The 14,989-nt window shown below is 38.4% G+C and overlaps 1 protein-coding gene across 6 annotated transcripts in view; it reads right to left on the reverse strand.

Moving 5' to 3' along the window:
* GTF2E2 (general transcription factor IIE subunit 2) overlaps window positions 1-6,343 on the reverse strand; it is an 82,958-nt gene extending 76,615 nt beyond the window's left edge. For 2 of the 6 annotated variants that reach the window (XM_011371887.2, XM_011371895.2), the window contains exons 1-2: window positions 6,096-6,343; window positions 3,438-3,610 (exon numbers count right to left, since the gene is read on the reverse strand). In XM_011371887.2, coding sequence (XP_011370189.1) covers window positions 3,438-3,606 — 169 coding nt within the window. In that variant the 5' untranslated portion in view covers window positions 3,607-3,610; window positions 6,096-6,343. Of the gene's footprint in view, window positions 1-3,437; window positions 3,611-4,153; window positions 4,232-4,317; window positions 4,359-4,414; window positions 4,434-6,095 lie in introns of those variants that run through there. The other 4 variants (XM_023538312.1, XM_011371878.2, XM_023538309.1 and 1 more) reach the window with 4 other exon arrangements.
* Between the last annotated feature and the right edge of the window lie 8,646 nt (window positions 6,344-14,989).

Raw genomic sequence — 14,989 nt, forward strand, 5'->3', positions numbered from 1 at the left:
AGCCCCGACAGCTGGAAAGCACTCGATGGGCTCTTCTGGATTTGTGGAAAGTGGACTTTTACTCAACTTCCGACAAACTGGGACAGAAGTTGCACCATTGGGAGCATTCAGTCTGGCTTCTTCCTTCTACCTGACCAAGGAGGAAATGAGCTAGGTGTTCCCCTATATCAAGATTTAAAGGCCAGAACTAAGAGATCACTTGAAATAGGAGGACTACAAATGTGGGGGGAAGATAAGTGGCTACCCCACCATATTATCCAAAACTATGGCCCCACAACTTGGGCCCAAGATGGGAGCTGAGGTTACCGGACCCCTACATACATGCTCAACCAAATCATTAGATTACGAGCAGTTCTTAAGATCATAACCAATGAGACTGAAACTGCCTTAGAGCTTTTAGCCAAGCAACAATCCTAGATGCGGTCAGCTATCTACCAAAACCGCCTACCCTTAGATTATCTATTAACAGAAGATGGAGGAATATGTGGACAGTTTAACCAGACTGCCTGTTGCCTCAAAATAGATGACAATGGCAAAGCTGTGACTGCCACAGCTACGAATACGAGGAAAATAGCTCATGTGCCCATCCAAAGTTGGAAAGCATGGGACTCTGGTAGTCTCTTTGTAGGCTGGTTCTCCACTTTCAGTGGCTTTAAGACCTTAGCTGGGATAGTACTCCTCCTCCTTGGAACCTGCCTCCTCATCCTTTGCCTATTGCCTCTTGGTATCTGGTCAACTACCTCCCTCATAGAGGCTATAGTAGAAAAAAAAAAAAAAAAAAAAACTGCAGCAAAAGCTATGGAAGTACCAGCCTCTAAACCAAAAATTAGAAGGAAATGATGCTCTCGGACCCCGTCCTGAGTCCGAGCATCAAAGCGGGGAATGTGGCAGCCTGACCTTGCCAAGCCAGTTCCTGCTCGAATGAGTTTGTTCCTGACTGCCCCTGCCTTCCAAGGACTCTCCAGCTGACATAAATTTTCTCATAGCTTGCCAACCAATCAATGTTCTTCCTTATATCTGTAGCTGTGTAGGAATGACAAGACTGTATAAAACTGCCGTTATGTTACAATTGGGGCTCAGCTTTTGGATAATAATTCACTGAGCTGGTGCCAGCATAAATAAACGCTGCTTCTTGCTTATAGCCTTGGTGTCCCATCTCTCTGTTCGAAAATCCCACACCACACATATTGATGAAAAACTGAATGTTTTCCTCCTAAGATCAGAACAAGGCAAAGATATTCACTCTCACTTGTATTTCTATTCGACATTATACTAGCCAGTCCAGACAAGAAAAATAAAAAGCATTCGTATTGGAAAGGACGAAGTAAAACTGTTCTTATTCACAGATACATAATATTGTATGTAGAAAATACTAAGAAATCCACACAAAAAATTTGGAAATAATAAACAAGTTTAGCAAGGTTGCAGAATACATGATCAATGTAGAAAAGTTTATTATATTTCTATATACTACTAATAAACAATTAAAAAAAAATCAAAGAAACAATTTCATTCACAACAATATTGAAATGATAAAATACTTAGGAAAAATTTAACAAAATAAATATAAGATTTATACATTAAACATCTAAATAAATGGAAAGATATCCATGTTCATTGACCGAATGATTTAATATTGTTAAAACAGCAATTCTCCCCAAATTGATTTATAGATTTAATGTAATCCCTATCAAAATTACAGCTGGCTCTTTTACAGATTGGAATTGGTGAAATGATCCTAAAATTTATATGGAAAAACAAAGGATCCAAGAAAAAAACAAAATAATGTTGAAAAGAAAAAAACTGAAGGACTTACACTTCCCAATTTCAAAACTTAACTACAATGCTATAGTAATCAAGAGAGTGTGGTACTGTCATAAAGATAGACATGTGAATTAATAGAATCAAATTGAGATACCAGAAATAAACTCTTTCACTTATAGTCAATTGATATTCAACAAGGGTGCCAATTAATGTAAATCAATGGAGAAAATAGTGTTTTCAAGAAATGGTGCAGAGACCACTAAATAACCACACACAAAAAGACAAATTTAGACCCTTATGTTAAACCACACACAAAAAAATCAACTCAAATGTATTACTGGCCTAATGTGAGAGCTAAAACTATAAAACTCTTAGAGGAAAACAGTAAATTCTCATGATCCTAGATTAGGCAAAGATTTCTTAGATGTGATGCTGAGAGCACAAGTGACATTAGGTCAAGATATTATATCCAGAATATATAAAGAAATCTTATAAATCAATAGGAAGACAACCCAATATTTTTAAATGGGCAAAAAATCTGAACAGACATTTCTCCAAAGAAGACACACAAATGGTCAAATAAGTACATGAAATGATGTCCAACATCACTGGTCATTAAGGAACTGAATATTAAAACCACAATGATAGCAATTCACATCCACTAGAACAGCTATTTAGATAGGAATAACAAATCTTAGCAAGAATAAAAAATGGAACCCTCAAGTATTGATGGTGAGAATGTAAAATGCCACAGCCATTTTGGTAGTTTCTTAAAAAGTTAAACATATACTTACCACATGACCCAGAAATTTCACTCTTAAGTCTCCACCCAAGAGAAAAAAAAAAAAAAATGAACAAAGACTATACAGGAATGTTCAGGGCAACACTATTCATAATAGCCAAAAAGTGGAAGGAAAACAAATGTCTATTAACTGGTGAATGGATAAACAAATTGTAGCATATCCATACAATGGAATACTCTTCAGCAAAAAAATGGAATTACTGATATATGCTACAACATGGATGAATCCTTGTACAAAATATCAGCAAACTGAATCCCACAACAAATAAAAAGAATTATATACCATAACCAAGTAAGATCTGTTCCAAGAATGCAAAGCTGGTTTCACATCTGAAAATCAATTAATGTAATATATCATGTTAATATAATAAAGAGCAAGAACATGATCATCTTAATAGATGCTAAGTAAAAGAAGCCACATTCTAAAGACCACATACTATACAAATCCATTTATATGAAATGTCCAGAAAAGGCAAATATATAGAGACAGAAAGTAGATTATTGGTTATCTGGGACTGGAGTGGGAACAGGGAGTGACTGCAAATGGGCACAAGGGGTCTTTTGGGGGTGATGGAAATGTCCTAAAATTGGATTGTGCTAATAGTTGCACAGTTCTGTAAATTTACTAAAAATCTTAACTGTATACTTAAAATGAGTAAACTGTATGGTATGTAAATTAAACCTCAATGACGTAAATTCTAACTATAACATAAGACTATTAATATCTGAAAAACAAAAAATTCTATCATTCCATCACTTATACTTCAAGTGCCTATCAATATGAATGTTGAACTGAAAAATGAACTTGCCACCACTGAATGGTTTCCTGAAAAATAAAACTAAACAGTTCTAAACAGTCAATTTTACTAACCAGAATTTTGCTTAGAACCTGATGATCCTCCATGTTCTAGCTTTGCTTTCTTCTTCTTCGATGACGATGATGTTGATGACTCAGAAGATACTGAACGTTTTTCTACTACAGGAGTGGAAAGTGCTCGTTTTTTGAACAGCTCCCGTTCTCTCAATAGGCTTGGATCCATAATGCTGCAAAGATAAATATAAGTATGTTTAATAAAAATTCCAGTCACTCAAACCTGTATGCCAAATCCATAGGTCTCAACAAGTTACTGCCCAAACAAAATTACCTTTACCAGTTCTCTAGCACTTGTATTTATTCACTTACTCATTCAATCAAAAAATCTTTAAATAATGCCTATTATGTGCCAAACATTGTGCTAGGCACTAGGAAAGAGAAAAAGAATTATCCTCTAATGCTCTAGAACTGCACTGTCCAATATGGTAGCCACTGGTAACATGTGCTTACTGAGCACCTGAAATGCGGCTGGAGATGAGTTATACTCTAAGTGTAAAACATACACCAGATTTAAAAGACATAACAGAAAGAACTTTTAAAATTACTAATGAGGTATTTTAGATAGATTACATGTTGATATATTACATGTTGATATAATACTTTGGATATACTGGATTAAAATTAATTTTCTCTAATTTTTTAAAACTTTTTTCAAAACTATGGCTACTAGAAAATTTTAAATTACATGTGTGGCTCACACTTTTGCAACTTACTTTGTATTTCTATTGGACAATGCTGCTCTAGAAATAACATCAGGTCTACTCGGCAGAAATTAGGCAGACTTAGGCTTACTGTGGAAAAAAAAAAGAGAACCATCAGAAATGCTTATAAATGAAAATGGTAATGTCACCATAATAAAAATAATTTTAAAAAATACTTAGAATACTGTAAGCTCCTTGAAAGAAAAGTTTCCTCTTTGACTTCTTATATTTATCTTGGCATTTCATACACACTGTGCTGGTATGTAAACTTACAGATGAGTTATTTAGCATGCTGGAGTAAAGGACATAGTGAGGAAAAAAAAGAGAAAAAAAGGTATTTTAAAACTAGTGAACTCTCTATCATTAAGTACATTAAGATTTGGTAGAAATACCTAAGAAAATTCCTTACTTGGAGGGAGGGAGGACTAAACCTCTTCGGGTTTTTCCCCCAGTTCTAAACGCTACAATTGTAAGCAACTACAGTACAATAAGGGTAGCCACAGATCATTCAACAAGTATTTTAAAACGTTCCTCTCTTATCTGAACTCTCCCTAGAAACCCAAGGAGAATCTAGGAAGCACACAAGCAGACTTTGTAAATGATCTGTGCACTGTTAAGATTAGTGTTTGTAAATAAGGAAGGAAGGTCCCAGAAGAAAAAGACTCTTACACTTTGAAAACCTTCAAGCACAAGGTAGCTCAATCAAATGCTCCTTACTCCACACCTGCAATGCTGGTAAAGGTCTCTAAAACACTCTAGGTCACATTTTATTTATTCATTGCTTTTAAGCCAGGTGCTCAAAGCTTTCCTGTTCTCAGTGTAAGCAAGCTGCTTGAAGGCAAGGCTTTATCTTCCAGAACCTCTCAAAATGTGGAGGCTTTTACTGCACTTCGGGTGTGGAGTAAGGAGCACGTGATTTAAGAGTCAGGATCTTAGGGTCCTCGTCCAGGTACTTTCCTTTAGAAGCCTGTACTTCTTACTCCACACCTGAAATGTTGGTCAAGACCTCTAAAACAAAGGTGTGGGTATGGGTAATGTTCCACGGTACCTAGAGCAGAAGGCTTAATGTCTATCTTTCCCATCGCACGCTCTAACTTTTCCTTTTTCTCAGAAAGCTACTCAATATTTGTAGTTTTACATGTACTGACGTGTGGTAGACAGGACTCACCACCCTGCTCGTTTTACATTTAAAAAACACCACCACCATAGGGACTTCATGTGTCCACGTGTCACAGATGAACAGGGAGAAGCCAAAATTAAGTCACAATCTTCCGTCTCCAAAGCCCACGTTCTTTCCACTGTAATATCCGACTTCTTTCAACCTTTCTACTTACCGTTTTTTTGGCTTCTTTCCCTGCCTAAGCCTCAGAGGTGCCACTAAGAATCTAAGAACACTGCTACATTGAATGGCCGGCAAGCTAGGAAAAGAAACTGCTTACATCTTAAATGACAGAAATGTAAAGGTGGGAGAAAACTGCACCGCAGTGTTTTGTTTTGGAAAATGTCTTTAGCCTTTGCAGAAAATTATTATAACTAAAATTTAGGAATCATTACTAACTAGGTCTCCAAAAGGTGACTTAAAAAAAAAAAAAAAAAAGTCCGTGGACGAGCTTCTAAATCACAGCCTTTTAGGTGCACGGACATCGTGGTTCCCCAAACTCCACACACGGGTCGCTCAGCTACTGCTAACGTAAACTTGGGGGCTACGAAGAGGCACAATCGGCTATCCGACTGCGAATTTCTCCTTTACAACCCAAAAGTTTGCTGAATAAACCTCCGGCCTAAAAGACAATGCTCCCAAGAAGTTTGTTACTGTGTTTAAGTGCTTCTCGTAGAGAACGGCAGCACCAGCCTCACGATGGGTGGAAGACACACTCGCCCCTTGGCAGGAAGCGGTCCCCACGACAAGCAGGCCAGAGTTTCGCGCCCCTCGCCTCGCGGCTGCAGCCCCTACCTGAGCAAGGTGGGCCGCCCCACGCGACCCGCTGTCGCCTCCCACTGTCTCCGCCTCGGCCAGCCGCCCGCGTCCGCGTGGCCGTCGCTTTCGGGTCCTAGTCAGTCCCCCCGCCTGTCCAGACGCACGCCCAGCGCCGCCCCCGCCAGGTCGGGGTCTCCGCACTGGCAGCGGCGGCGGCAGCACCGACAACTCGGCCCAGGGCTCCGCCCGCCACTTCCTGATCAGGCTGCTAAGAGCTCAGTCCCGGCAGCCACCGCGGCGCCTCCGCCGCCTAGAATGCGCGTGCGTCATCACGTGCCCTGCTTGGGTGTAGTGCAGGAGAACCCGCCAGCTGAGGCGTTCCGGGTCTCCATGACAACAGGAGGGTGCTAGGGACGGGGCGGAGAACAGGACTCAGGTGGGAATTAGCAGCCGCTAAAATGGAACTTTACTTTGCGTAAAATTAAAGCTACCAGATCCTCCTGCAACGTCATCTGAAATCTGTTACGCGATTTTTCAAGTTATTGTCTACTAGGTGATTTGTGACTTTACATTAAAATGCCTGTACCAGCATCTAAACTTCAAAGAACATTGTTTCAGCTCTATTACATATGAGGAAACAAGAGGCCCAGGGAAATTAATGACTTGCTCAAAACTGCACAACTAGCAAAGGCAAATCCTGATGTGAAGCCCAGTTTCTAAACTCCTAACCACCACACGTGTGAACTTTTAGAAAAAATTTCGGATTCAGAAGCAACATAAAGGGGTAGAAATACAGCCTGCCATGTACTGGAGTGTCAGATTTCTGCGCTCTTTTCTTCACTCCTATAACCTAAAGCGGCAGCATAGCCAGTGCTCAACTATTCTGTGGCTCTTTTAATTCTCAATACTGGTTACCCAAATTACTTGTGTTGGTTTTTCTCATCAGGGAATAATTGTACGACCACAATGGGTTACTTGCATTAGGCTGTTACGAAGATTAAATGAGATGATAAATTTTTAGTCAAAACTTGGAAATAAAGACAAAAGATGATTGTGTGACTTTTAAAAATCGATTTCATTATAGAGGATTTTGTAATAAACCCACTTGACGTTCATCTGATACCCTAGGAAAATGTAACTTTGAATAACAATTTAGTAGTGTCCAAAGATTTTAAAACCCAGTAAAGCTAGAAATATCTGGTAAAAAATTGATGAGGGATATTAGGGAGCAGCAGATATCAAGTACAAAAAATAATCCGAGGTTAAAATTGCATTGTGCTGAGAAACAAGAACCAGTATTGTTTCAATTTATTAATCTTTATTTCATCGTTCCTTTCCCCAGTGGTTTTACAAATTCCAGTTTCTCATACCTTGTGGAATCAGTTGTATCATTCTGCTGATGTCCTTGAGAGAATTAGTATACAAATGGACAATGACTAGGCCATAAATGATTATAAAATTCTGACCCACATAAGAAACCAACCCACAACCCTTGAGCAATCAGCTCATAATGGCCAGGATCTGCTCAAAGGCTGCCAACCTCCCTATTTTGGACACACATACACACACACACATGCACCAAGACCAACCAGAGAAAACCATATATGCTCTCTAAATCAGCCAGAGATGTCCGCTTCTAGTTACTTCACCTCCAGCTTCCCTTGCCAATAACCTTTTATAAGAACACACTAGAAGCATCCTTTTTTTTTCTCACTATACCAGCATACCTCATTTTATGGTACTTCACTATATTGCACTTCACAGGTGTTATTTTTACATATTGAAGGCAAGACCCTCCCACCAACAAAATTATTACAACTTGCTTTATTGTCATACTTGTTTTATTATGGTGGTCTGGAACCAAACTGCAAAATATTCCAAGGTATGCCTGTAAAGCTTCCCCTCTTTCTGATCTCCTGTCAAATACAAGTGATGGTGGCTGACTCCTTGCTATAGCAAGCTCTGTAATTTCTTTCCTCATGTAAGTGGTCTTCAATTATTTACATTTTGTTAAAAAAAAAAAAAACTTTAGTACATGCTCATTATCTACTCACGTGAGAATTATGAGCTTAAAATTAGAGAATGATGCTTTTTACACAACTAGATCTACCACAAGGAGAGCACTCAATGAACCATTAAAAAATAAACTGAGGTACATTAAAATTTTGAAGAGCTTATTTGCGCAGACGTCAACTGAAATCATGCAACCCCAAACCAAAAATGGTTAGGAACACTCAACTGACAGGAGTTTGGGGAAAGGTTTTCATTGAGAAGATTCAGAAAAAAGCAATAAAGTATATGATTGACTATAGCTTAAGCGATTGGCTTATTTGGGAAAGCCTAGTTGGTAGGTTGTGATTAGTTCTTAAATTTCATTTTCTCCAATTTAAGTGCAATGACTCTGGCTTTGGTTTCAGTTTGCTTAATGTAGGCTACCAAGGCATTAGAGCCATCACAGTCTAATGTCCTCCTTGTTTATTTACTTTAACAAAATGCTCACAATTATTCCTTTATTTCGTGTCTTATCTTAGCCAGTTGGAACAGACTTTGGACATAGTTACCCCTTCCAATGCCAATATTAGAATGTTATTTATAATCCAAACCCCCAAATCTCAATTGCCCCCCTTCACCCAAATATTAGCTATTATTATGCCCAATTTGAAACCTTCCCCTACAGACTACAGCAAATCATTGAAATATATAAATAATGGATGTTATCAACCAGTACTATTACTCCTGTTTATACTGCCTTCTGCCTGTGACTAGGTCATAACACTGAAAGCAATGACTGCATTCATTCAAAACACTTTTGGGTGATACCTTGTACTCTGAAGATAGTCAAGTGAAGGCAAAAATGGACTCTCTATATGGCCCATAATTAGGCTATTTTTGTATCAGAAGTACTACACATGGACATATTACAAATGAACTAAAAAGAGGTTTGTCTGTTGGTAATGTCGACTACAACAATGATCAACTTAACCGTTCCCAAATGAGCTTGATTTCAGGGCATTCAAGAGTTGAGATTAAACATATAGACTTTAATTACTTTTATTCTGTCATCTCATCCTTGTTATACAATGTAGACACCACCTGGGTTGCTCCTGAGGCAGCCTCCAGCCAGGGCTTAGTGTCTGAGATGTGAGACATGACTATTTATAAGGACATGGCTATTTGTGTAATATACACAAAGTCTCCATCACTGATGCTTAAATAAACCTCTATTATAATTAAACCCACCTACATATTAGCATCCTCAGTATTTCAAGTCCCAAGGGTGTGCCTAGTGTCAACTTATATGAAGAATGATTCCAGCTACTAATGCAATAGCAATTATGTCTTACTTATCTCATGAATGCTTATAATACCCTGCATACTTTTTGACAGAAAATATGGTGGCTTTTTCAGGAAATATAATTTCTATGTTTTATAAAACATTCTCCTGTCCTGGCCAATCCAAACTCCTCTACCCAAAAAACACAACTCAATATAACTACAGAATTAATTTCAATATAGCAGATCTTTTTTGCACTATTTTATTTAATTGTGGTAAAATATACATAACAAAATTCACCATTTCAACAATTTTAAAATGTACAACTGAATGGCATTAAATACATTTACAATATTATGCAACCATCATCACTCTTTCCAAAATTTTTCATCACCCCAAACAGAAACTCTGTACCCATTAAGCAATAACTGCCCATTCCCTCCTCTCCAAGGCCCTTGGTAACTTCCCCGCTCATCCTCTGCCCTTGGTAATTCCTTATTCTTTCTCTATGAATTTGCCCTAGTTCTAAATATTTTATGTAAGTGGAATAATACAATATTTGTCTTTTTGTGTCTGGTTTATTTCACTTAACGTAATGTTTTCAAGGTTCATCCATGTCCTAGCGTGTATCTGAACTCCATTTTTTTTTTTAATGTAGTGGCTTAATTTTTTTATATTATATAATTGTTTGGAAGAGGAAAATTGAGGTAAAGTAAATTTACTTCACTTTGCCATCAAATAACAACTGCCTTTCAATTCCCCTCATCTGGCAATCCATCTCAACTAACTAGATATATAAATTCTCAAAATAGCAGACAAAGCAAATTAGCCTACATTCGCAGATATCAAAAGCTAAAGTAAGTACTTTGCTCATTATCGGTCCTGGATTTCTCTAGTATGGGTGGTCTCTCCTTTCGTGGAGCCTTTTCCCCTACCTTCTGATGCAGTCTGCCCGTCCTAAAAATAACTTCCCAGAGTAAGACATTAGCATTCATCCTTCCCTAGCATTCATCCCAAGAGGGAGGAAAAACAATCTTTTTTTCCTTCAACCCATCTTAAGCTCTGAAGCTAAGATCCTGTAATTAAACTAAAGACAGATTAACAAGAAAAATAAGTTTATTAGCATGTGCATTGCTCATAACATGGGAGTATCTAGTGATGAGTAACTCAGAGGGGTGGTTAGAACTTGGGCTTATATAGCATCTTCACAAAAGAACAATAACTTTTTAAAGACATGACAAAACCTTGAGTGAAAAGAACTTTGAGCTTCTGGAGTGGTAAATTATGCGAAGGCAAATACATAGAGAAACTAATGGAAGATAAGGGCTAGTTAGTAAAGTTTGTCATGTAGATTCCTCTGCAGCCATCTCTGGGATGATAAGGGCCTAAAGTTGTTTCCAATGATTAATTTTTGTCCTTCTTGTAGAGAGAGTAAGGGGGCCACCTTTATAAATTTATATCTTACTTTTTTAGGCAAATAGAGGGAAGGTGGAAAGCTGTTCTTACATCTGCTTCTTTTCTATAACTTCCATTCTGAAGGGGTTAAAATACTGGACTTTGAGCCAGACAGAACTGGCCTGAATTTCTGCTCCACCAATTACTAGTCGTGTGACGTAAGCTAGTATTTAATCTCTCTAAACTTGAGTTTCCTACTCTGTAATGGAAAGGACAGTCTTAGTTTGGGCTGCCATAACAAATTACAGTAAGGCTTCACTTAACATCATCAATAGGTTCTGCAACTTCAAGTAAAACAATGTATAATGAAATCAATTTTACCATAGGCTAATTGCTATAAATAAGAGTTAAGATCCTATGCATCTCATCAAAGTTATAACAAAATGACACTGAACAAAATGATGTTATTCGAGGACCTGCTATACCACAGACTGGGTAACTTAAACAACAAATATTTATTTCTCACAGTTCTATAGGCTGGAAAGTACAAGGTCAAGGTGCCAACAGATCTGGTGTCTGTTAAGAGCTTGTTTCCTGGTTTGCCTTCTTGCTGTGTCCTCACAAGGCAGAGAGCAGAGAAAGAGAGGAAGCAAGCTTTTTCTTATTTCTTTTTAGAAGGGCACTAATCCCATCATGAAGTCTCCACCCTCATGACCTAATTATTTCCCAAAGGCCCCTACCTGCAAATACCATTATATTGGGGGTTAGGTTTCAACATATGAATTTGATTGGGACACAAACATGCAGTCCATAACAAGTATTAAATAATAACTGTAAAGCATTCGCCACAGTGTGTGGACTATCATAGCTATTATTATTAGAACCCAAAGCATTCACTACAGTGTGGACTATTATAGCTATTATTATTAGAACTCAACTCTCCAGTTACTCTTCAAAGTCACCAATGATTTCCCAATTACTAAATCCAATGGTCTCTGTGGTAGATTATATAATTGTTCACATGTACCTCCTCTTCTTGAAGGAAAACTATATTTCCCAAGTCTTTAGGCTCAGTGGCCTCCTATGTACTATTTTCCTTTGAGCTACTTCCCCATGTCTTTAATCCTGACAACTCTGTCCCTTTCCTCCAAGGTCTTTGCCATTATCCATCTCTTAAACATGGGTGTTACTGACACTCTGGACTCCTCTCGCTCTTCACATTCCTTGTCTTAAAGGTCATATATATACACCCCTGGCTTTAACTATGACCTCCAGGTATATAATTCACAAATCTGTCTCCCTAATCCTGACTTTTCTCCTAAACGCCAGCTTTTAAGCTTCCAGATCCCTACTGGGACCACTAACTCAACATGCCCTAAACTTAGTGTCTGCTGCCTTTAAATCAGTTTTTCTGCCTATCTTGGCTCTTTCTATTAATGGCATCGACTTTCTCCCAGTCTCTCAGACTGGAAACTTCAGGACTAGTTTTGACTCCTCCTTTTCCCTCAAGTCCTAAATACTATCAGTTCACAAATTCTGTTGACTCTTTCACTGCAAGTTTTCTTATGTGTATCCCTTTCCCTTCCCACCAAGACCACCCTAGTCCGGGCCCTTTATTGCCTCACGTGGACAACCTCAGCCTCGTTTCTGACCTCCCACCCTACTCTCTACTCTTTCCACTTCAATCTTCCAGTCCCACTTTGATGACATTTCTTCCTTTAACAATCTTCAATTTTTAACTATCAATGATTCCATATTCCTAATCTTCTCATCCACTGATCAACATCCTCTCCAAACAGCACAATCAAATTTTCTAGCATCATCACCTATTAACTCCAGTCATTCAATTCAACAGTACTGGGCACTGCAATAAGCGATGTGAATATACAGTACAACAGTCCCCCCGTATGCTGTTTTGCTTTTTACGGTTTCAGTTATCCGTGGTCAACTGCAGCCCAAACATGTTAAATGGGAAATTCCAGAAATATACAATTCTTAAGTTTTAAATTGCAAGCCACTTCTTAGTATGACGAAATCTCTCAACAGTCCCACTCTGTGACTCAGCCCTTTGTCCAGTGTGTCCACACTGTACATGCTCCCTGCCCGTTAGTCACTTAGCAGCCCACTCGGTTAGCAGACTGACTGTCAAGGTATTACAGGGCCTATGTTCAACTCACCCTTATTTTACTTAGTAATGTTCCCAAAGCACAAGAGTAGTGATGCTGGCAACTAGGATATACCAAGAGAAGCCATAAAGTGCTTCCTTTAAGTGAAAAGGTGAAAATTCTTGCATTAATAAGGTATTCTATCATCTCATATCACAAGAAGGGTGAGTACAGTACAATAAGATATTTTGAGAGAGACCACATTCACATAACTTTTATTCAATATATGGTTGTAATTGTTCTATTTTATTATTATTGTTAACTTCTTTCTGTATCTAATTTATAAATTAAACAGTATCATAGGTATGTATAAGAAAAAACAAAATATAGGGGTCGGTACTATCTACAGTTCCAGGCATCCACTGGGGGTCTTGGAACATATACCCTGTAGATGGCAGGGAGGCGCAGGGACTACTATATAAAAATGTAGAGCATGCTCCTGTGTTTGTAAGGAGCAAATACTCTTTACTTATACTTAAAGTCAATGCAACAAGTGCTATAATAGATGTATAAGCTTTCTTATAATTCAAGGTTATAGTTTAGGAAAACAAAACTGGAGCAACCTTAAAAACTGGAAACTGATGTAGGCTAATTTAAGTACAATGAATGTATTCTATATAGGGTAGCTCACAGAATCTTGGGAGGGCTGGTGATCCAGGCTCAGAGGCTAGGCAGCTAGTGTCATGGTGGCCAAAATCATGACTCAGAAATGATCCAGTGAGGTCAGCATTGCTGCCATGGGATTCTAGTTGCTATAACTAAAAACTGACATGGCAGGTACTGGTACTACTGCCAGACCAACTCTTAATTTTGTTGCCATAGTCACTAGAATTCTCTCATCCCTGTTTCTGAGTAGTCGGGGGTGGGTGCATCTGACTGGCTAAGTCTATGTTATGAGCTTTCTACCTAGCTGCAAGGGAGCCTGGAAAAGCATGCACCTGATATTTTGGGGCTCTATGTGGGTATATGGGCTTTGTCTCTTATTGAGGTTCATAAGGATGGGATTCCCCAAACTTATGAAGTCTGGATGCTAAACAGCCAAAAAGACAAATGTCTGCTACTATAACTTACAGAAAAAAGACTTAAAAGGGGAATTATTGCCATAAAAATTTATGTAAAAACTAGATGTTGCCCCAGCCCTACCGTCCAACACTTTACCTTTTAACACCGTGCCCTAACACATTAAATAGCACTTAAAATATACTACATGAAAAATAGAAATGATTATATATAATCACTCTTACCTTTAAGATGTTGACAGATCTTTATTGAAGAATCAACATGCTAAATTATCGTATAAAAGGCAATGGCAATAAAAGAGTATTTCTCAGAGCAGGGCACAATGGAAACCACCTTCTATACCTTCCGCTAACAGCTCGTCACCTACATCCAGGTCAAACTCATGGAAAGAGAAAAGTGTGTTGAAGACCTGAAAATCCTGCCTACAAATTTTTCAAAAACATAAAGGATTAAAATTTTGGCTTTAGTACTACAGATATCAGTGTAAAAAATCACAGTAACACACCTTCGCTCTCTTGCAACCAGAGCTGCTGCATGAAGTACCAGGAATGATATTACGAAACTCAACATAAAGAATATAGAAATGATTGTCAAGTGTAAAATGACATTTACAAGGTGAAAATGTAGTGCAGACCTATTGTGTGACCAGGTATTATGGGAATATATAGCAAATAAAACTACTAGCCTTCAGGACATGGTTCCATAGTGTAGCGGTTAGCATGTCTGCTTTACACGCAGAAGGTCCTTGGTTCGTGCCCCAGAGGAGCCACAGTCCATGGTCTATGGCCATGCCAACCTGAACAAGCCCCATGTCTGATCTTGGAAGCTAAGCAGGGTCGGGCCTGGTTAGTCCTTGGATCAGAGACCACCTAGGAAGACCAGGTGCTACAGGAATAAATGATGATAACTTTTTTAAAAAAAAGTATTAGTCTTCACAAAGGTGGTTTTAGTCAAGACTTGTAAAATGAGATTTCTAGGTCTTGTGATTAAAATGGCCACAAATTCTGTAACACTCCTCCCACTGAGGTGAAGAGTCATTAACTTCTGCTTAAATCTAAGTTGGCCTTAGTGACTTG

Source organism: Pteropus vampyrus, unplaced genomic scaffold (assembly GCF_000151845.1).
Source record: "Pteropus vampyrus isolate Shadow unplaced genomic scaffold, Pvam_2.0 Scaffold8, whole genome shotgun sequence".
Classification (NCBI taxonomy): Eukaryota; Metazoa; Chordata; class Mammalia; order Chiroptera; family Pteropodidae; genus Pteropus; species Pteropus vampyrus.